Source organism: Cavia porcellus, unplaced genomic scaffold (assembly GCF_034190915.1).
Source record: "Cavia porcellus strain 051 isolate PalLab524CR breed Dunkin Hartley unplaced genomic scaffold, mCavPor4.1 scaffold_14, whole genome shotgun sequence".
Classification (NCBI taxonomy): Eukaryota; Metazoa; Chordata; class Mammalia; order Rodentia; family Caviidae; genus Cavia; species Cavia porcellus.
The window spans coordinates 6962985-6984604 of record NW_026947497.1 but is presented as its reverse complement, the minus strand read 5'-3'; the positions used below and the strand labels follow the sequence as shown (position 1 = coordinate 6984604).

The 21620-nt window shown below is 40.4% G+C and overlaps 1 protein-coding gene across 1 annotated transcript in view; it reads left to right on the top strand.

Moving 5' to 3' along the window:
• Positions 1 to 16441, top strand: part of Dkk2 (dickkopf WNT signaling pathway inhibitor 2) — an 88515-nt gene extending 72074 nt beyond the window's left edge. The window contains exons 2-4 of the mRNA XM_003467988.5: positions 10203 to 10353; positions 11776 to 11931; positions 14104 to 16441. Coding sequence (XP_003468036.1) covers positions 10203 to 10353; positions 11776 to 11931; positions 14104 to 14354 — 558 coding nt within the window. The 3' untranslated portion in view covers positions 14355 to 16441. The remainder of the gene's footprint in view (positions 1 to 10202; positions 10354 to 11775; positions 11932 to 14103) is intronic.
• Positions 16442 to 21620: the final 5179 nt, after the last annotated feature.

Below are 21620 nucleotides of genomic sequence, written 5' to 3'. Positions count from 1 at the left end.
GAACAGAGATGTTTTCTGGCAATCTTGTTTGTAATACAGCTTCCTTCTTTGGCTAAACAAGCAAATAAACAAAAATCAGACATATTTATTATAGCATTCTAAACATAGTGCTACCTACCCTTCAGTGTTTGATGTGAGGGGTAAACTGCTTTGAAAAGAATATAAGATTTCAGAATAACCCCAGGAAAGTAGCTTCAAAACTAGTTATTTGGCTAATAAATTTTGATTGCTTTGCCTATAGCTCCTATGAGCCACAAGACCATTCAGGTTACCTGGAAGTAGAACATAGTTGTCCCCAGTTTCTGGAAGAATCCTTGCTTCCTAGCTACAGTCTTCTGCTCATCCCCACTCTTCCTCTCTCATCTTGTTTTAAACACTATATGGGCTGCAAAGGCTAGACTTACAGGAGATATTAAAAAGAGCCCATAGCAAGTACACTTTAGAAATCAACAGGGACCCACAATAGAAGCAGCAGAAATACAGAGGTGACTGCCACACTCTTTGCCCAAGTAGGAAGAACCAACAGAATGGAGGGAAAGAAAGTTAAACCCAGAGATATGATTTCATTTTTAACACCAGTAACAAATGTTCTGACCTCTCTTGCACTATTGAGTGTATGCTGGTCACCACACCAAAGCAGATGTTCTGGGATGTGGGTGGTGTGGGGGGACCAATGTCTTCAGTATGTTCTCTCTGGGATTAGTAACACATTGAGTATGTCATCACGAGATGTACCACATTGCTGAGGCTGATCTTTGAACACTGGGGTCATACAAACCAAAGCATCTATCATCTGGTTCATAATTTCCAGCCCTCTAGCGAAACATTTAAATAGCATATTTTGGTAGAATTTGATTACAATCCAATGAGTGATACCTTTATATCATGCTGTTCTTTAGATGACGAGTCTCATTACCCTTGTGTATGGAAATTCTTGCCCTTTTCCTCCACAGTAAAAATTTAAATTGGTTCATGAGGGCAGGAGACTGCAAACTAAGCCCTGTGTGTCATTGACGTATTGATTATTTTTGGAAAAGTATTTTATTTTAATAAGCAACATGTGGTTGTATTCCTGGTATGAGAAACTAAAACTAAAATTATTCTCCAAGCTGAGGCTTTTCAACTCAATCATTTTGAAAATGTTTGAAATAAATGAATAGCATTAGCTATTGTAAAACTTAATTTGTGAGGAAGCCAAGCAACTCTTCTACCGAGTGAGTTGCTTAATCATAGTTTTGCATTGAAGGCTCAGATTGGCTTAAACTCTCTCAAAGTTTGTCCTGACTTTTGGAACCAGAAATGATGGGACTGACAATATAAGGGTACTCGGAGTGCTCATAACACAGATCTGCCTTTCCATTCCAAATAAGTGAGAACAAAACACAGGAAGGGAACACAGATTCTAACTTCTTACAGATTCTCTGAGTACAGGCTTGTGATACCTGGAAAAGGAACTGGACTAAAACATGGGAAGGAAGAAGGGTGGTTAAGTTGTTCCTGTGAGCTAACTTCATCCCTTTCCATTACTGTAAATAAGCAGCTTCATCCTCACGGAGGAGCTAAGCTCTTCGTCCTGTTGTAGATGTATCTTGCTATACATCCTTGCATAGTTCAGATGCGGAATGCAATGACTCCAGTCTAGTGTCTCCATGGCATTACTGTTTATCTTCACCCCAGTGGTAGAGGCAGGAATTGACTGGTTAGCTGGGCAGAGCTCTGTGGTAGAACTGTGGGCCGCTTTCTTGGCCTTCATTTTTATCCAAGTGCTTCTTAGTCAATTCAGTCTGTGTGGTGTTTGCTAGAAAAAGTAAACCTCTTGCTCCAACTCTCTCAGTCATCTTTTGGAACCAGCTTTTCTCTGAATTATTACATCTCTACACCAGCACATCTGAGCTCCAAATCCCTGCCCTGACTGGCCTCTTGCTTACAGCCTCTGAGCCCAGACCTGTAATGATTTTCCAACAATATTTACTTATGGCTTAAGGTATCTTCAAACAAACATTAAAAGTCCTGTCACTGCAGGATGAATACTGAGAATTGTATTTTGCTCTTTTATTTCCCCATCTTCTTGAACATACCAGAACAATCTTTCAAATTTTATCTGCTCTTAAAAGCTATTTCTTCAAAATCAGAATAGAAGGCACACAGAGGCCACTTGATTATTATTGTGGCCTAATTCCTAGAGGAAAGGAAACTTGAATTAAACAAGATTAGAGAAATGTTGGGTTGTTCTGTATTGAGTGACATTGACCATGATAAAATAAATATTAACTCAGTTAAATAATTATCAGAACAACACATTGTGTATGTGCGCGTCTATGTAATTTAATGTTTCATACTATTATTCTGCTTAATAAGCAGACATTTCTGAAACAAATCAGAAAATTTTTAATGAGGAAACTTCAATCTGGGTGCTTGATTCCTGTTTGTATGAACCCCTCACTCTTGGTGACTTTACTTATTCCAAAGTTTCTTTTCATTCCTTTTTGCATTAGAAAAGTTAATGTTTGCTGTACATAATGATGTCACTCATTGTGGAGCATTAGTACATGCACATAACACATCTCCACTCTGAGTTTTCTTAATGTATAAACTTGAATTAAAAAGAAGAAATTTCATTTCGAATCTTACAATGTTAGTTCATTGACAATTCATACATCTAATGCAAATTACGACACATTTAAAAAGATTTACATGTAAACCAAGTCTTCTTCTTTTCTTTGTTCTAAAACAGCCCTGGCTACCTTCCTATGTGTGAACTCTGTTAGGTATTGCTTTGGTGGATTTCCTGAAATAATTTGAGATTATTTTATCTACACACACACATATATACACACACAGGGATTTAATATACTCATTTTTAAACCCATACTATTATACACAAAATATTAGCAGTTAAAATCCACAAATGTTTGCCTTTTGGGCAAGAAATAGTTAGGTCTCCATGACCTATTCTGCAATCATAAAGATCTTTGCAAAGCAGCAATTTGACATTGTAAGTTTTCCTACGTACCTGGATAGCAACTTTTGCATTTTAAATGTAATTTTCATCGGAAAAAGGGAAGTCAAAGCCATACAAGGAACAGAAAATAATGAAAACATACATCATCTGTTTATCATACTTGGTACAGGGACAAAACGTACTCTTTTTGCAAAATCCTATAGGATGTAAAATACAAAGCAAACTGCGGCGGTGTGCCTTGCCAAGAAGGCACAGGTGTATACCACATGAGGCCATGAAACGACACAGCCATAACGGGCGTGCTGACAGCTCGGGGTCCACAGCGTGCTCGTCCCAAACGGCACTGCTGTGCTTGCTGTGTGATATTTTATTCTATCCCATAGCTTTAGAAGTTGTGGCTAAGTTGAAACTTCCTGGAAGTCATTGTTGTCAGTGAGTCTCTTACCTAGACTGCTGTTGAATGCGGTCCCACCCAGATCTGCCTGGAGATAACACTGATCCTGCATCTGCTGTAGACCAGCCTCATCCGAAGGATACCGGACCTCGCAACAATTCTTTCCCTATTTTGCTTCATCGTGTGTTCATCAGAGTAGAATTTATTGCACAGATTCCTCAACCTCATTCAGTCTTAGGGAAACAGAACCCCTAAGGGACTGTAAATTAGTTTTTACAGAGATTCCATGGATGTTTTTAGGGTAAGGTAACAAAGGAAGTTCCTGAATTAGAGTTATGCATCTATTTTCTCAAGAAGGACCATGAGGCTCTCGAAGTTAGCTAAGGGTCACAAAGCAAATAGATTTTGGAAGTGTAATTCAAATTGTGATATATCTCTAAAATATGTCCCACCATGTTAAATTTCTGAAGGTCACAAGGTCAACTAAATTTGTAAGACTACACTTAAAAATGTTTATATTCTAGACAACCCCAAATTTGGAAGTGCACTTAAAATTGTGCTTTTTCTTCCATCATTCATGTTAGGACAATTCTATTCAATCAGTCACTGCTACAAATCCTGAAATTGCCACTTTTTTTGACCATACAGTCGAAGTGTACCATTCTATATATTTTAAATTACAGAGGAGTAGGCAAAAGAATAAACAAAAACAATCAAGGGCCAGGTAAACCACATCCTGTGGATTACTCTAGGTACTGCGACCATATGGAAAAGGTTAGCTTTCGCCATCCACTCGGTGATCAATAACAGTAACGTGCATGTCACAGTTGCGAATGTGGTCTGTGTTCAAAGCAGAGAATTCCCTGGAATCTCCTTTCTGTTTAATAACATGCAGAAGACAGGGTGGAGCAACTGACGTTAGAGAGGAGCAGGCCTTTATTTTGTGCAGTTATTGTCTCTCGGGATCTAGGTAAGGCGTCCTGAATACATTACGGAAGCTAATGGGCCCCTGGAAGAAACCCGCTTTCCACATTTGTACTCCTGGCAGTGTTAGGAGACATTCTCTTGATTTTGAAACTTTGTATCTCAAAATCAATTTTGTAACAACTTTGTTTCTAAAATGAGTAGCTGTAAAAATGACCCCTAACATTTTCATGGGGTGACTGCATAAGCTATTTAATGAAACCAAGGTCCAGATTCTCAGCTTTTGGGGTTCTTTCTTCTTAAAATTGACTTTGAGTACACCTGGGTGTGTGATAATTTTTTTGCCACATTATGAATTGAATGAGAGGGGGGAAAAGGCAAACCCTCACATACTCCAAGTCTTAATATTCTGGTTAGTCCCTGGAATAAAAACGTTTTTTGAGTGACAAAAATAATCATGAAACTTTATTTTCACAAAGATATTCTTAAGAATTTCTGTTAGTCTCTTTTTTGCCTTATCCTTAAGGGAAGCTTAGAAATTCTGGGCACAAAATATTGACAATAGTGGGTGTGATCCGTGCATTTTAAAATTTGACTGAATATTTTCTACACTAATTTTTGAAAAGAAAATACTTGTGGGTAGATGGGGTGTGATAAGTTTTAGGATCAGTTTGCTGTGACCAAAAAAGTAGATAGGGCTATTTTATTGATTTATATTGCATTACTATAAACTTCATCTTTTAAAATGTTAAACATTACACATCATGTTAATAAAAAAGTTTAAGCACATGTTAAGACATTGTAGATGTCAAGTATGTGGGAGGATAAATATGTTTTTCAAAATTATCTTAAGGATAATGAGCAAAACATTTGGAGTTTACTTGCTTAAACTGTTTGGATCGTAGTTGGTGTTCAACAACTACAAGCTGAGTCGGTATTTCTTGAATGTTGAAGAAATACCCACGCAGTTGTCTGCGTAACCTCTGAAGGCCCAGGACCAGCTGGAGACAAGAGAAAGCCGGGCTGCACAGCCTTTGAGCCAGCCTGCAACTCCACAAACCAGCCTGAGAGCTGGGTCCCTGCACCGCCTGCAGTTGTGATTTTAGTGTCTAATATTAAAGTGACATCCTCAGGAGGGGTGTCCCTTGCACATTCATGGAAGTATAAATCTACCCTGTGGAGCTCTGTCACCAGGAAAATCAGTCTCTTCTCTAAGGATTAGGGCAAGCCGTTCTGACCTGGCTTCTCACATCCGACTGCCAACCTTCTGTTGTCTCATGGAGCCCCCAGATATGTTCCCATCCCGGCCCTCCCCTGTCACCTCCCTCACTCCATTCAAATGTTTTTCATTCCCACAGCTGGGTCATCCCCTGCAGGCTTTCTTCTGCCTGCCCAGCTGATGACGGTTTCCTGGCTCCAGCAAACTTCCGAAATGGTTACAAACAGTGCTTGCGGGCACAGGGGATTGTCCTGACCTACAACAACAACAACAACAAAACTAGGACGATCTTGCAAGCATCCAGATGGGTGGCCATCCCACATGAATACTGTGTAATGTTTCTCTCTTCTCTTTCTCCCCGTCACTAAACAGGAACACACCGTTACTCCTGAAACCCTGGGAGCTAAGGTTTTAGTCGAGGTTCCGCCTCTGTTCAGGGCTCAGTGAGGCCAAGACCTGAGACACTTTTCCCATGTCACTATTTACCAGTCCCATTACTTCACCGATGTATTTGCAAATTCTAAAGGATGGGCAGTTCCTGAAAAATAGGAAAAAACTCAATCCAAGATATAAGCCTTGAATGAATAGGCTCTTTCTCCCTGCAGTTTTGAGAATAATTAGAGAAGGTTCACTTAGTTCAAACAAGATGAGGGCGTACATTTCTTTTTACTTTGTCCGTTGAAAGATTATTTAGTTATCATTATTCATGTGCACAATATGGGCTTCTGCTTTAGCTCCGATTTGCTGTGCATTTTAATGGGCATAAAACTGAAGTCAAGCAAAGAGAAGAGAAAATGTTTACAGCTTTGTCGCTGCTCCCACCAGTACTGTGTCTTCCCCACAGCTGCAGTGGGGTGTGCTGTTGGTATTAGAGCGTCACAGCCAAGTTTATTTTTATCATCTCTAAACGCAACCCAAGGGTCACCCCTCTGTCCCCTAGCCTTTGTGTATTAAAACCTCAAAAGGAAATGCCTTCAGGTTTCACACTTCTTGGGGAGGCCCTGAAGCCAGCGCCGGGGTCAGTGTCCCCAAGTTCTCTGCCACTGAGCATGGGGACTTAATTCCGCAAACACTTAGCCTCTCTTCCCATCGTTGTAAAAAGTTTAAATGATGATCCCAAGCTAACACAGAGGAAGTGGATTTAAAAGAAATCCTTTCTACTAAAAAGAAATGCTAATTTCTGGTAGATTTTATTTTGGTTCATATTGTGGTTGTCAAAATTACTAGCGTTACCATTTGTTACAATCACTCTATTTTTAGTATTGAAATGGGAATGGGTAAACATTTTTTTAATTGATGTGATCGTGGATAGCTCTCGTACATTCTCAACGTGTGACCAATCACCCACCACCATGAGAGGCCTCAATCAATTTTTTTCTGAATTAAGACTGAGGCTGGACAATGAGTGATTCCGGGGGAGCTAAGTTTCCCTGCATGCTCACAAAACTGAACTTGGGGTCCTGTTGTAGACAACAAGCATCAAATATCTCACTTTAATTATTTCACTTTTAAAAAAGACTTTTCCATAAACTATCACTGGCCATCAGACAAAAACACAAGAGTTATTCTATTCACCCCACATCCAAGTGAATGAGTAGTCATTAAAGTCAGTACTAATAATTCCCATAACAAGGTTAAAAAATAAGCCTTTTTATTCACTTTGAAAACAAGTACCAGATAAGAGAAGTACTGGTTTTAAGTGGAAAGAAACTAATGTACTTAAACTCTTTTTTTCATTTGCCACAAAACCATCATCAAATGGGACTAAATAATAGCCTTTGGAAGCCAAAGTAAATGGAACATAAATATTTTCCATGTGAAAATCTCTGAATGGAAATTTTATGAATGTACATATTTCCCTCTAGTAGTCCGTTCATTGCTACAGCCTTCGCTTCCCAGGGTCCTCCCCATTACATCATTACTGTCAGCCAAGTTCCTGCCTCTCTGGCTCCCCATCCCCTCCCTTCCCCTCTCCTCCCCTCCCCTCCCCTCTCCTCCCTTCCCCTCTCCTCCCCTCCCCTCCCCTCTTCTCCCCTCCCCTCCCTTCCCCTCCTCTCCTCTCCTCTCCTTTCCTCTCCTCTCCTTTCCTCTCCTCCTCTGCCCTACCCTGACACCATTCCCAGACATTTTAAATGTAAGGGAGAAAAAGGCAAGCTGCAGAGCACTCATATTCGAGCTGAAAAGGCCTTGACTCTTCACTAAAGAGTAGGTCACCAGTGCTGGACACGCGCTGCTGTTACTCTGTTACTCACGAGTCAGACTTACTCACGGGTGTTTCTCAGGCACCATGTGTTTTGTTGCTAACGATTATTTCAAGAAAAGACTTAGGACTGAGGAGATCCGTTCCAGGGACACTGATTTCGTAAAGCAAGGCATGCGTCCAAGTATCACTTACTTCCCTTGCTTCAACCGATTTATTTCATCCTTTGTTCATTTTATTCATATATAAAGAGTGTTTATGGGAGCCAGGAGTTTTGTAAATGTACTAGAAGCTATGTAATACAACTTTGCATTTGAATTTTTCAAATTTCCATAGAATTTTTTTTTCTAAGATTTATGTTCTCAGATTCTATTTGGAGTACCAAGTTCACAATATGCATAAACTTTTATATTATAAAAACCTAAATATTTTCTTTACTGGTGTCATTTCTACTTCAAGCTAATCACAAATACTTGGAAGATTTTCATATAGTTTCTGTCTTAGAAAAAATGAGCTGGTGTCTTAAAAACTGGAAGCATTTTATTATGATACCATTCAGATATAAGACAGTTTTTCCGAATGTCTTGTGCATCAATTATTTGCCATTTCAATATTTCCTATTTCCTGATGGCCCTTTGACCATTTTCCTCATAAATAAATTGCTAGTTTTAGCACTCTGCCACTTAGACAATTTTTTTTGGAAGGGAACCAAGTCATTGTTCTATATTCAGAATCATCTGAAGATTTGTTGGGGGAGTGATAAATAAGCACATGATGTTCTGGGGGCACGTGTTTATTTCCGCTGAAAGAAAACATCCTATTTTTGAGGAAGGAAAGAAACTTGTAAGACATCAAATGTTTCTTGCAACACAATTTGATGAAATGAATGTAAATGAATCAGAAACATGTGAATTGTGCTTCAATTAAAATTAATGGGCTGAAGTGCCTGGGGAGAGAGGGGTAAGGCAGGAAGTGACATTTGTTTTGTTTGCAGCAGTTGGGCTCTTGAAAAATGGCCTAGTGCTCTGAATTCAACTCCATCCAGATTCTCTAAAGTCTAATGATAGAACTGCAAAGTGGGTAATGACTAAATTCATCTTTCAGCTTGATCTAGCTCCAACTATCATTATTATAGTGTAGGCATTAAACATCGCCACTGCGCAAGCCTCTAAGAGCACTTTGAGTTTGAAGTCAGTGGATTTCCTACGTGGTTCTCTTAGGGCAAAGAAGTCATTGTGATGATGCTAAAAGGTATTGTTTCCCTCAGACTCATGCGTAAGCCTCATCTGTATTTCCTCTTTCTAACTGAAGACAACCAGACAGGAATGAGAAACACTTGCAGCTCAGTAGGTGCACACAGAAGCCCAGGACAGGAAGGGGGAGAAACAGAAAGAGAGCGAGAGAAGCAAAGGGGGAGGAATAAACAATTCAAACAGACTTACAACAGCAAACCTAATTCCAAATGAAAACACCTGTTACACCAGTTAGGCGAGAGTCCCGGCACTTACACTCATAGTTTTAAGATCATATCATTCATGCTTGCTTAAAACAAATACAGAGCTTTCAAAAACATATTTTGTATTTTTCAAATAGAAGTAATCCATTTCTCTGAAAATCAGAAAAAAGTTAACAACAATAAAAGTTCAGGAATGAGTGTCCCTGGGGGAGTGACTGAGAAAGTTGGATGTGGGGCACAACATCTCAGTCCTCTGGAAAAAGGGACCTTGTGCACGTCCCAAGGACTTTGAAGAAGCAAGCAGAACCTGACAAGAATGTACATTTTTATTTTCAATGTAACATCTGACACTGCTGAAGAAGCCCTCTGCGTAAGAACAGGCTTTTGTGCGGGAGCCCAAGGTGTGGAGGGTGGGGCTCTTGTGCGGCAAAGTGTGTTTCCACTACCTCTGTGCTGATACATCTCTGGATGCTTTCAGAAGCAGCAGGGATGAAGATGATGCTCCTTGGCTTATTTATGCTCATTGCCTGAAGGGATGCTGAAGCGTTTTGCCTCTATGCTTTTTATCACCACGAGCTGTGTGCCGCTGCTCTTTAAATACCTGTTCCGTAATTGAGCAGCACGTAAACAGTCCTTTGTATTTTTCAATTCACTTTCCCCCGTCCTCTATTAGCAAAGAGGACTAGGACAGCTAGGGTGACTTTTTATTTGCACTTTTATTAGTTGCAATGCAATACCTACAACTGTCACTGAGCCCCCTGAAGGGTTCCGCTAATGAAAAAAACTTAAATCCTAACTCCAAGTTGGGCCAGTGAAACTGTATGAAGAGCATCACCTTCATCTCTGTCACCATGAACAACCAATACTCACAAATTCCTCAGCCAAGGAAGTGTCATCATGGAGGCTCTGTGTCCAGAACATTGTTACAGCGGCATATTTCTTTCCAGGGATGGCTGCTCGGTTTCTATCCTGACTTGATACAGCCTTGCCTCTTAGGTGTACCAGGGTCTCATCTTTTCTCTTTGTGCTGTCTCACCTTCATGCCAGGCCTACCCCTGCAGCAGCGATAAGGAATGTGAAGTGGGGAGATACTGCCACAACCCTCACCAAGGACCATCAGCCTGCATGGGGTGTCGAAGGAAAAAGAAACGTTGCCATAGAGACGGCATGTGCTGCCCTGGAACCCGCTGCAATAATGGTACCAACACTCATTAAGTGTTCCCAGCCTCTCTCTTTGGAAAGACAGGTGTCTTGTGAAATGGTCTGACTCTTCTTACTTAGACTCTGGAAATAGAAAGCATCCTTTAGGATGCAGAGGGATTGGGTTATGATTTAGGTCACGTAAAATCATGCTGATTCCCTCCCAAATCTTCATCTCACTGGGCCTTTTCTACTTTAGATAGTCAATGCTGTACACTGATCTCAGATATGGCAAGGTCAAAATATTGTATAAAATAGCTAGATGTTTTACTCTACTGGAAACATTAGCAACTACATGAAAGTGAATGAAAGAAAGGAACGTGCTGTAACGTAGCAGTGTATTTCTGAGTCCTCCTCCTGGTTTCATAGCAGTTTGTACTTTAGTTCCTGTTTTTATGATGTCCCATGGCACCTTTATATGGTGACGGGATGACTGGTTCCTCCAAATAAAGACCACAAGCTCTGTCCTTCATCCTGGCTTCACCCCGACCCAAGGGATTTACAAACATACAGTTCAGCATTAGTAATAAAAGAAGACTTACAAACAAACCATGATGAAATCATGGATTGCAGAGGTAATTAGAAACATCTACTCAAGCATAGCAAGAGAGGCTCATGTAAAGGCATGTCTGCTCTAAACTCGGGCCACTGGCTTACTGTGTGCACCTTCAGTAGGGGTCAAAGGAAAGATGGCAGTGTAGGCTAAGGTCAAAATCTCGAATCCTTACAATGAATGTCCTGTCAGATGATTTTAAAATACAAAGGCTAGTATTAATTAGCCATTTTGATGTCACTTTTCTGAGCGTTTCACATACTTACTTTGTCAGCTTTCTCATTACTGGGACCAAATATTTGGTATCCAAAATTTGAAGAGGAGTGGTTTACACTGGTTCATGGTTTCAGGGGATTCTGTTCATGGTCAGGTGACTCTAAGGCTGAAACATCATGGCAGATGATGTGGTGGAAAAAATATGCAAGGTGACTGGGAAGCAAAACAGGAGAAGACCCTGAAAGGATGAGGCCAGGGATTGAGTACCCAGGGTCACACCTCCATGACCCATGCAGACATGCCCTCAGTGTACCTCACTAATCCTCTAGGTGACTCTAAAGCCAGTCAAGTTGAAAATCTAGCTTACCTATCACATGCACACTTACAATAACTCATGGAAATTATTTATGTCTGTGTCTGTATTTTGATCAAGGTCATATGGTCATAAAGAGACAAAATTCAGATTAAGGAAGCCTGGTCTCAGAGCCAAAGTGTCCTATACTCAGTCTCCATAAATCAGTGAATGAATGGGTAGAGGAATTGCAGGCAGATACATAGACAGATAATTTTGTTCTCAGAGCACACCAGAATAAGTACCATGACCTACAGGACTGATCTAACTATTCTAACTATTTATATCACTATCAACAGGCATCTGTATCCCAGTCACTGAGAGCATCCTAACCCCACACATCCCGGCCCTGGATGGCACTCGGCATAGAGACCGAAACCACGGTCACTACTCAGATCATGACCTGGGATGGCAGAACCTAGGAAGACCACACACCAAGATGTCACATATAAAAGGTAAGCTACTGTGCTCAACTATGGTACTTATATGTTTGACTTTTCTCATTTTATAAATATGGAAAAGAAAAATGCAGATACTGCTGATTAATTTCCATCGGTTTAGAAAAAAATATAAGGAAAGAACTTTAATGGCAAAATGTAATGAGCTTACTAATTCTTAATTTTGAAAATGCTAGCTCTTACATTGTCATAAAATATATAAGAATTATACTACCTGGATTAAACCATGCCCATTTCTCAAAAGTTTTTGTGTTTGATGTGAAATTTAGAACATATTGATACAAATGCATCCGTCCTGTATCTATCTAGGAGTAAAGTACTCTGAAAAGCAAATGAGAAAAATCTTTGTTGGCACATGGCCAAATTATTAAGCTTTGAAGATTCAAAAATTTTATTTTACTTAATCATGAGTAAACGTCTAATTGTTTAATAACTAATCTACAAAAATAATTGGTTTATCATGGGATTATGTAGGGCCATGCGATTCTCTTTCTTGTACTGAAATGTTTCAGAAGCTTAGCTACTAATAGTAAATTTGCAAAGCAGGAAACTTTTGAAACTTAGTAAAAATCCAAAAGTATGGCACAACTACTTCTTCGTCTTCTTCGTCTTCATCTTGTCCTCCTTCTTCTTATCTTCCTTCTCCTCCTTCTCCTTCTTCTCCTCCTTCTCCTCCTTCTTCTTCATTCTGGGGACTGAACTCACAACCTTGTGCTTGCCAGGCAGGTACTTATGCCACAGAGCTAAATCCCTAGCCCAAATGTAAGGAGGCCTTTCCCCAACTGCCTTTTGTAGAGTTCTTCTCTTTGAAGATGTTCTATGAATAAGAGTATCTAGTATTCAAAAGAGTTTTGCATTAATGCATCTCTCCACTCTTGGAAATTTATAATAAACAGGAATGAACGGAAGGCTCTGGGAAGTCCATCGATGAGAACCTTACTTCAATGCTGAAGATTCTGACAAACAGTTCTTCCTAAGTGACCTCGTTTTATATGTTCCTTGAGGCCTGAAATTCATTTCCATATCTCCGATTTATGTTCTAACAAACTCATTTGGTGTTATATGAATATCTGTATTTCAACACACCTCGTTTTTATGGTGAAATTCAAACTTTACTAATCATTTCTAATTATATGTGCAACTTTCTGTTGAAAAATAGACATCTTCTATTGAATGTGAGAGTGTCCAGATCACACAGTAGACTACATCTGGGCTGATAGTTAACCTTCAGATCAGGAGTAGACACACTTAGCCCTGTAGCCCCATCTACCTGCTGCCTGTTCTTGATAAGTCAGTGTTTTGGGGGGAACCCAGAATTGCCCATTCATTTAGGCCTTGTCTGTGGCTCAAAATCCTAACCTGTTTACTATCTGTCACTTAACAGAGAAGTTTGGCAACTCCTGTGTAGTCAGATTCCATGTCAGCTCAGCCATTTTATGGCAGGGGCCACTTGCTGTCTTAATATTATTTCTGGATACAGTATATTTTTCCACCTACTTATGAGTTCTTGGTTGCTTTTGAACTTATCCAGCCTTAGATAGGCTGCTTGTTCTTTTTCTACTCTGCTCTATCTCACAGCTCTTGGGAAGCTGAATCTTCTGAGCATTTTGTAAGAATAGCCAATACATTTATTCTAGGTAGTGTTTTGGACAGGGCTGGGTCTCCTCAAAGCTTTGGCTCCTTCTGAGATTCCATTCTTGCTTGTGTTTCCAAGGAAGCACTAGTTATCATAGCTTTTCACCATCATTACCAGTGTGACCAATTCTTTGTATTAAGTAAACTGTTTTGAACACCTAGGTTCTGTTTTCTTAATTGGGCTCCCACTGATATATGGTCATAGGAGCCCTTAGATATTTCAGCCTTATTCTTGAATCACAGATTTGTTTAGATTACAAAGAAGTAATAAAATAAGTATTTTTCTTTTTTTTTCATCATCTAGTATGTAGAAATTAATGATCAGGGAATTATCTAAAAGTAGGTCATGACACAGTGAAGGAAAGGAGCACAGGTGTGGTTATTCTTTATACTTGATATTCAGATTGCAAATAATGGAACCAGATGATGGATTTACATGACTGAAGACATAAGTCCCAGACATTCTATTTACATGTGCTTCTTGCTGCTAGGTACAAATTTATGGTGGTGTCTTTTAATTCTGTGGTTCCCCAGGGCATGAAGGAGACCCCTGTCTGCGATCCTCAGACTGCATTGAAGGGTTTTGCTGTGCCCGTCACTTCTGGACAAAAATCTGCAAACCAGTGCTCCACCAGGGGGAGGTCTGCACAAAACAGCGCAAGAAGGGCTCTCACGGGCTAGAAATTTTCCAGCGGTGTGACTGTGCTAAGGGCCTGTCTTGCAAAGTATGGAAAGATGCCACCTACTCTTCCAAAGCCAGACTGCATGTGTGTCAGAAGATCTGACCCCCACCAGGGTAAAAGCAGCACCGCAGACTGTGAATCTGTGTATTTAATGCATTATGGCATGTGGAAATCAGGGCTTGGAATGCAGGAGAATGTCTAAAATGTTGAATGCGATAAAAATATAGAGCAGAGAAAGAGAGGAGAATGAAGAACTAAATGAATTAGGGTGGGTGACAATCGCAGAGCAGCCAAAGTTTTCCATTATGCCACTAGTTTATGTAAATAATGTAAACATTTGTGAAAATGCTGTTATTAAAAAGAAGCACACCATGGAATCACTGATGAGCACCATCAGTTCAGGTTTAGGCTGTGCTGGAGGAGAGAGGCCTTCAGGTTGGTGATTGCCCATAACATTAACCTAAAAGCCATATATCCATGCAGCTAACAGCTTAACAAAATACTCCCAGTGTACCCTGACCTACAAAAAGCTCTAAGACATGAACAGAGTTGATCAACAGGAGACAAAAACATAGAGTATAGTTAATTTGCAACACAGAATCACCTTAAAGTTGGTTACCTTTAACAGCTCAACTAATGACCTTAGCAGTTAAGAAAAAAAAAAAAAAAACAGTCTAGGACTTCAGAAAAGTAACAAGCTGATTTCCCCTCAAACTGTTTATTTACACTTTTAAAAACTAATTTCACCTATAATAAATAAAGCAATGCAATCCTTTTTCAGGATTCCTTGATTCTGAAGCAATGACATCCCATTTCTCTTGCTTATATGAGATCCCCACCCTGAATACACTTGTTTTTCAAACTATACGCATTAATTGTGACCAGTGCAATCAATATATGCACAGAACAGGAACCTTACAGAGTAAAAAAAATTGAAAGCTTTGTAAAATATGTGGGAAGCAAAGCTGATGGAGATGTCATTGTTTTTTAAAGCTTTAACTTACCCTATATTTTGATAGGATTGGGCATAAATACTTTTTTGTTCACCCTCTACAGTAGGACAGGGTGAGGCTGATAACCGAGATTAGAGTGGTATCTTTCCTGTCCCAAAGTACAGCCAAGGACATGGAGAAACTGTCCAGGTATCCACGGTTTGGCCACACAGGAATCATATGTGTGACACACATGCTGACTTTTCACTTTTGAAACCAGAAGCTGTACAACCTAAGGGGACTTCTCTGTGGGATTTGCTATCATAATATTTACATGCAGATGAGTTCAATGGAAGGTCACTTGGCTTTCCTATGCTCAAAATATTTTTGAGATCCTAAAATCCTTCTCAACATGAGGTGGTCTCATATAGTGGCCCCCAAGGTAGGCAGCACGGTGAGATTCATCGTCCTCCTCAAGCTTCTAACTGACCCCTGGTACCATGTGAGGTGTCTTCACCAAGCTCTCCTGCTTTAGCCATTTCATTGCAAAGATATGGTTTCTGCTTCCTGTAGCTACTGAGGTTAAAAAGTCTAATAATTTGTAAAATGTACATATCAGTAATCCATAGAAACCACAGCTTCTAAATTCTTTTGAAAACATTTTATTATTTTATTTAACTCAGTTCTAAATCTTATGCCTAGAGCATATGAGAACAAAAAGTTTATTTTATAGTTCTAACTTTAAACTTTCATGGATAAAAGTCACCCCTGAAGTTTGCTATAGCCATTCCTCTTGCAGCCTCCAAGTCAGGTTCTCCTAATAGAAAACGAATCAGAGGCTGTAATGGAGAATTCTAGCTCCCCATACACATTTACTAGGATGATGAAGATTTATGTTTTTCTCATATGCATGCAGAAACAAAAATTATATGCGACTCAGCACAAGAGTCCAAAGTGGTGCCAGCAGGTTGTACAAGCGTGGTGACATAAAACAGAAACATTTCCACCAACCATCTCTTAAACAGCCACTGCCCTTACAGTCTGGGTCTTGTATTATTTCCCTTATGTTTACCCTTTCAAAAATTATTATTTGAAGTAATTTATTTAGAGGAAATGTTATGAGATGTATTTTCTTATAGAGATATTTCTTACAGAAAGCTTTGTAGCAGAATATATTTGCAGCTGTTGACTTTGTAATTTAGGGGAAATGTATAATAAGATAAAATATATTAAATGTTTCTTCTCCCACAAATTGAATTCAAATTTGCTTGTGTTTTGTTTATGGGGGAAATACCCACTGGGTCATGAATTCTCCAAGTTCAACAGGATTTAGTTTGATTTTTTCGGCCTGAGAATGAATCCTTCAAATGACCTCTCACTATGACGTGACACAAAGTGTCTTACTATGACTGCGGCAGTTCGTTTCGTGGAAAGACTGCTGTAATCATTGGAGAGTTACTTTCTAATGCAATAAACATATTCCATCCCGTGATTTCCACTTATTTATTCTTCCTTTGGCAATTGGAGCTTCTTGGAACAAGAGCTCTTCTTAAACATCTTCAGAATACTTTAAAACCAGCAACAGAGTCCCCTGACTTTTCCTCAAGGCTGAAGTTTTCCAGCTCAGAGGTGCCGGCTGGTTTCGGGTGCTGTTTCATTTCCACACAGCAGGAAGAAGCAGCAAGATGTCTTTATCCATGGATGATGATAGACTGACTTAAGGATCTGATGAACTCAAAACTACTTCCTGGAAAGCAGGTTTTTTTTTCCTTCTGAATTTAGAGGTCACAGTGTTTGACAGCAGGACTCATCAGTTATGACACCTAGGCCAGCTGTGAAAGCCCGTATTGTGTTAGAGATGCTCAGGCCTGGTAACGTAGAAAATAAACATTCTGTGACACAGTGGAATGGATTAAGTGTGGCTGTGGCAGCTTAATAAAGCTGGAAGAGTGCCATGGCTGGAGATAGAGATAAAGACGCCTGGAGCACTGCTGAAATAATTCCCACAGCATTCTAATCAGTGTTTTCCTAGTTACCCATTCTCTCAAAGTAAGAAATTCTGTATTTCCTCGGTAAAATATATTTTTAGGTTATTACAGTTATATGGTGATATTTTTCTTTTATATTGTACTCAGGGAGATATTTTAAAGACAAATAGCCCTGACTTTTTGTTAGCCAAGAAACAAAATACCATAGCCTTAGTATTTCAGAATTAATACTTAATTACATTTTTTTTTCATTTAAATTCAGGCCATTTTTTAAAAGAAAAAAGAAACCAGATGACAGATCACCCTATCACAATTAAAGTTAATACTGGAGAATATGCCATATAAAGTAATGCCTTGCCCACGAATGCTTCTGTTCATGAACAATTCAGTTTGCTAACAGAAGCATCTGGCAAAATTTTGCTCCCATTTGTGAATTCCCATTTATACACATGAGGTGATGAACACAACCATGGCTATCTTCCCTACATGAACACAAACATCTTTCCCAGAATCATGGAATGAATTACATCTGCAAACCGAGGTATCACGGTGGACAAGGGTAGATACTGATATTAAACCCCAGAAACAGATACTGCACCCATTCATGCAGGATACCAGCTCCACTCTGTGGAAGTTGCCCTATAAAATTTTCAGGATGGATGAGCAGAGCAGAATGCAAGCTTTCTTCTTGTAGCTCCATGATGAGGCAGGGGCATACATTCCTCCTTCAGAATTCTCCAGAACTAGATAATGCATGTCGTATAAAAGGAATGAGGGAGGGATAAAATGAGACCCGATTACTATTCCACTGACCATGAAGATAGCATGAAGGATTTAAAAGGACACCCTCCCCCACCATCGTCAATCTCTAGCTCTTTACGGTTTCATACCATTGTACACAGCCATTTGTTGGTGGTGAAGATACAGGTTTGAGCCAAAATCTGAGCTGCAGTGTAGTTGGAATCCCATCCACTTTTGAGAGTGTGTCTTCCAAAGGGATAGAGGGACCCTGGTTCCTCTCTGCTCCTGGTTTGAGACATGATCAGTTCCTTGCCTCTGGATGCACACTGATCATTGTTATCCATGCCGTGAAGCAATGCACACAGGTGTGGCCCTTGGTGTAGAGTCTCTGTACCCCATGCACTTTCAGCTTCCAACATTGTGAGCTAAGTAAGCCCCCTCTCTTCCTGAGTAACTTGTTTCAGGAATTTCACAACAGAAAAGGAACACTGACGTAGGTGGTTCCTGTAAAGGTCATTCTCATAATGCCAGTCACTCCTTTACAGCTTCTCAGTGAAGCATAATTTAGATTTTATTCACAAGAGCTTGCAAAATGGATAAACAACGCCCATTGATCAAATCAACTCTGAGACCCTTCGATATGCAGGCCTATGGGTCCTCATTCTTTCTACCATCTTAATTAGGTCTGTTATATAATCTAACATGACCTACAAGAGTGTGCAGTGAAATTGAATGACATGTTAAGTATTTGATAATTTAGTAGGTAGACGCATCCCAAATATGAAATCCCAACAATGCAGAAATGCCCTACATTTGAATACGTTTCATTCCCACTGAAAATTCCCTAGGGAGAAAACAAAACTATAAAAGTTAACCCTTTTTTCATGCTCAAATCAAAATAAGTTGGAAGTCCAAAGGAATTAAAGTCTGCAACCATGATCTTCATCTTTAGAACACATTTTAAAAATCAAAGTTCAAAAATTTTAAGTTAGTGGCTAGCAGCTCCCTCCTGCACCCCAGTCTGCCCTGTGGCAGCAGGGGGATATGGGGGGGCGGCTTCCAGGGGAGCTAGGACCCTGTCGGCAGCTGTGGCTCACACAAACTCTTTCCAGAATGAGAACAGACCCAGCAGAAGCTCAGATGGTTTATTAGTTCGACAACAATCTCTGATAAATCTTCCTCTGAACACAGGCAAGCGAGTTTGTGGGACAGCAAAGATGAAGCCCAAGCAGCCACCAATTTAGAAAACAAGTCAACCTCTAGATCTTGGAGTGAATATTTTAGGCAAGGTACTAGGAGCACAGGAAATGCTTAGAGTTGCCAAAAGCCCTGACTGACATGAATGAAATCAGAATGAAAGAAGACAGATGGAGAAAGGCTTGGTTTTTTACTTTGTAAAAATGCTAGTCAATTTAAACCACGATCTGGAATCCACGATCTACAAACTTAAACTCACTGGGAAAAATGTACCATCTTAAGGTAGGCATGACAATGTGTTTATCAAATAGAGCATGGAGAGGACCCACCTGTGCATTCTGTCTCCTACAGACGGGGTGGTGTTTGTGACATTAAACTGCGGAAGTCCGGAGCTTTTCCTGTGGTGTCAGTCTCACTGTGGCTTCTTTCTCATGCATGTACGTGTTCAGTACCCCAGCAGCATGCTTTGTAAGCAGGTGGTGTCCCATGATGTGGGCTGCATGACGGCTCACAAACTGACCTTTTCTAGGCTGTCACAGGGTAGAATTATTTACTTCCCCATCCCCACGTGGGCTCAATGGATTCATGAGCCGAACATGCTGCTGATATTTTGAAAATTATTATTGTAAGCAAGGCATACCTTCCCCCAAATCTGAAAGATACTTCTGCTATAATTTCAATGGTCCGTGTCCCTTCTGGCTTCCTGTGTGTGGAGCTAGACATGGGGGGGCGGTGTCGCTGAGGTCAGGGTTAGGGGCTCTGTCTACCAGAAGGTTAAGGGCACCTTGCATCTTCTTTGCTTCTTGGCTCAATGTGTGACTGCTCCCTTTCCCACTTGTTCCTGTCCCTTGCCTTCCAGGAAGCTTTCATAGGACCCAGCCAGGGCAGGGACCACAGCCTTGAAGTTCCCAAATTGCAAGCCAAATAAACCTTTTATCTTTATAATTCTAGCTCCTCATTATGGGCATGCTAAACAGCCCAACACAACTCTCAACTTACATGCCTTCATTTAATATAGTCCATGCACACCTACTACGTGCTAGGCAACTTCGTAGGCACAGTAGATTGACTCAGAGAATAAAACCAAAGTCCACACTCTCATCCTTACATTTCAGTTTACATTTTTAGTACTAGAGACAAGAGGTAGAAAACCAAACAGCAAATAGGTTTACACCATAGGAAACAGGAGTGAACTGTGAAGAAAACCGAGACAGGGTCAGGAGCAGGGGAGAGAATTGGTGTCACTTTAGACTCACTGGTAAGGGAAGGTCACGGAGAGAAGATGAAACGGAATTGAAATCAGTCAGCTGATAAGTATGTAGTGAGAAGATCTTGACAAAGTGACAGGCAGGAGCAGAAAAATTTTTTTCATGTTTTTATAAAAATTAGCACGTATTTGTTATATAGATTAATAGGGTTCATTCTGGCAGATTCCCACACGCACATAAAATAGTTTGATCATTTTCATGCACACATCCATCACCCTCTTCTGCAGTTTCGCATTTTGGGGGAGTTTCTATGTGTAAATTTTTATTTTTATTATTTATTTATTTGTAATTTTATTTTAAATGTAGTAAAAACACAACAGAACAAGACAGAACATGGCCAATGGAGACAATGCAGTGACATTGGTACAGAACTTCACAGCAGGATCCTGGAATGGCAGTAATAGGTACTGTGGTGTATCTCATTATCTTCACAATAGTTGTCCAGTCAATTAGGTATAGTAAAATCAAACCAGTAACAGAACATTATGAAATCAATAGAAAGGAGAATATTGAATAGAGCAAAACAATCATTACAAAACATAACAGTGAAAATGACCTTTGTCTTCATACAGAACATCCAAGGAAAACTGCCTTATTTACTATGTTGCATATGGTCATCCTCCCAAGAGGCGCTGAGACCTCTGTCCCCAGCAGCTGACAGGGTGGGGGGTACGTGAGAGGAGAACATGTTTGATTCTCAGTGCATGTGCCGGGAGGCTCACAGGAACATCTGACTGGTTCTTCTCTGGGCTCACGCCAGGGGCGCTTACCAAGAGGGCCGGCAACTATGTGTGAATTTTGATCAAAGGTAAATGGTGGTGAGAACTTGGAAGATGGGAGAGCATCAGGCTAGGATGACAGGAGACACAGCTGGGGGAGCTGCGTCACACGGCAGACATTCTTGGCCTTCCCACGTTTCAGGTGGAAAGAGGTGCAGAGCTGGCTTTTGAGCGAGGAGCAGCACGACTGGACTGCTGTGTTGTCTAAGCATCAGGCAGGCTGCAGCCCAGAGCACAGGCAGGGCATCAGGGTAGGCGCTGCTGGGAGACCAAGGCCAGGGGAAGTGGAAGACCCTCCGGGGATACTGTGAGAGCGGATAAAGGCTGTGAAAGGAGAGAGGAGTCTTGGTCTGCCCTGAGGATCAGAAACACAGGAAGATAAATTGCTGATAAGAAAAGCTAAAACTAAAAAAAGCAAAGACCTTCCCTCCTCTGTATTTAGCTTATGAAGAGGGAGTCGTTC